The 1,396-nt window shown below is 36.5% G+C and overlaps 1 protein-coding gene across 1 annotated transcript; it reads right to left on the bottom strand.

Moving 5' to 3' along the window:
• txndc17 (thioredoxin domain containing 17) lies at positions 1 to 1,396 on the bottom strand. Its single transcript, XM_039670414.2, has 4 exons — positions 1,124 to 1,396; positions 950 to 1,031; positions 636 to 711; positions 1 to 471 (listed from the first exon to the last, which is right to left on the bottom strand). Exons 1-4 carry the CDS (start codon positions 1,266 to 1,268, stop codon positions 403 to 405), a joined length of 372 nt encoding a protein of 123 aa, XP_039526348.2. The 5' UTR covers positions 1,269 to 1,396; the 3' UTR covers positions 1 to 402.

The raw sequence follows: 1,396 nt of genomic DNA, 5'->3' as shown, positions 1-1,396 counted from the left end.
TGCATTTTTCTAAACATTTTATTGATTACAAACAAGCATCATCTTCTAGGTAAGGATTATAAGACGATTTTCATTATGAATGTTTACTGAAATTGTAACCGTTTCTGTTCCTCTTTCTTAACTTGAAGCTATACTGTCAAAGTCCCTTGTTTTGAAAATCAATCGAAAGTAAATTTGAAATGTCTGATTATGCAAAGCTTACTTCTATACAAACAGTTTTAATATGAGCAGCACTTTCAAAACATGTACAATCACCACAGCACAAACTTACATAATACCAGGGCCACAATTTGTTTGCCAGAGCAAGAGCACAGATTACATATGACAAAACCAACAATGGAAAAACCATGTAAATCATATTTAAAAATGTGGATGCAATCCAGCAATATATGCAACAGGACATTAATCCTCCGTGAACATCATCCGAACGAGGTCAACTTTAAAACACTCTTCTTCAACCAGCTTCTGGGGCTAAAACAAAAAAGAAAAGCAAAACACATTATATATGGATACATTTATCAATTATTTATTTTATAACTAGATTTCACTATGGATTGTTATGTATATTAGGCTACATTAGCAAGAAGCATATAGCAGTCAAATACACTGGTCAAAAACCATTTACTGATATTTACCGTTCCATATCGCAGTAGTGTGGGTACTCCAGTCAGCTTTAGGGTCTTCTTAAAGTCATTATTTGGGTCCTTCCAGCTAGCAAGAACAACAGTGAATGTAGTGGGTGTAGGCAAAAAGCAAATCGAAGCACTATCTTTTATTGGATTCTGTCTATGCATTGTGCACTGCTGTCAAAGTTCATAGTCCAATAAACACAGACGTATGACAGCAATTATACATGGGCAGAATAATGCAATTTCTGAATAAATGCAACATGCAGCTACATACATGGCTGATTCCTGATTAAATTCTAATTGGCAAAATGTATACTTACTATGGTCTATCTCCTACTTGGCAGTAGATGAAGACGGATCCTTCGGGCAGATGAGACAGCTCTCCTCTGACCACTGGCTCTGCTGCAGTGGGGAGAAAAGACAGTTTTATATGTGAATTAAACAAAAAAAACAAAAAACAGCACAACTAACGTTACTGCACATTTTTAATGCACCTTTCACACAGTCGGGACACCAGCTCTTGCCCTGGCCATCTTTATCTCCAGAGAAATAAGCGAATATCTCTTTTCCTTTTCTTTCAGACACAGCTTTAGAAAATTCTTCGTATCCATGAACAGTAACCTCCTCGTATTTAGTCATGATTTATTTCCTGTTATTTAGTGTTTCAATGACGAAGTCCAACTCTGGTTGCAGAAAGCTGACCAATGTGTGCATAGATTGAGATGAGTGTGTAAAACTTCCGATAACATCGACCCTAGAGTGTGAAG

Source organism: Pimephales promelas, chromosome 16 (genome assembly GCF_988280905.1).
Source record: "Pimephales promelas chromosome 16, fPimPro1.hap1.1, whole genome shotgun sequence".
NCBI lineage: Eukaryota > Metazoa > Chordata > Actinopteri > Cypriniformes > Leuciscidae > Pimephales > Pimephales promelas.
This window is presented reverse-complemented; position numbering and strand designations above follow the sequence as displayed.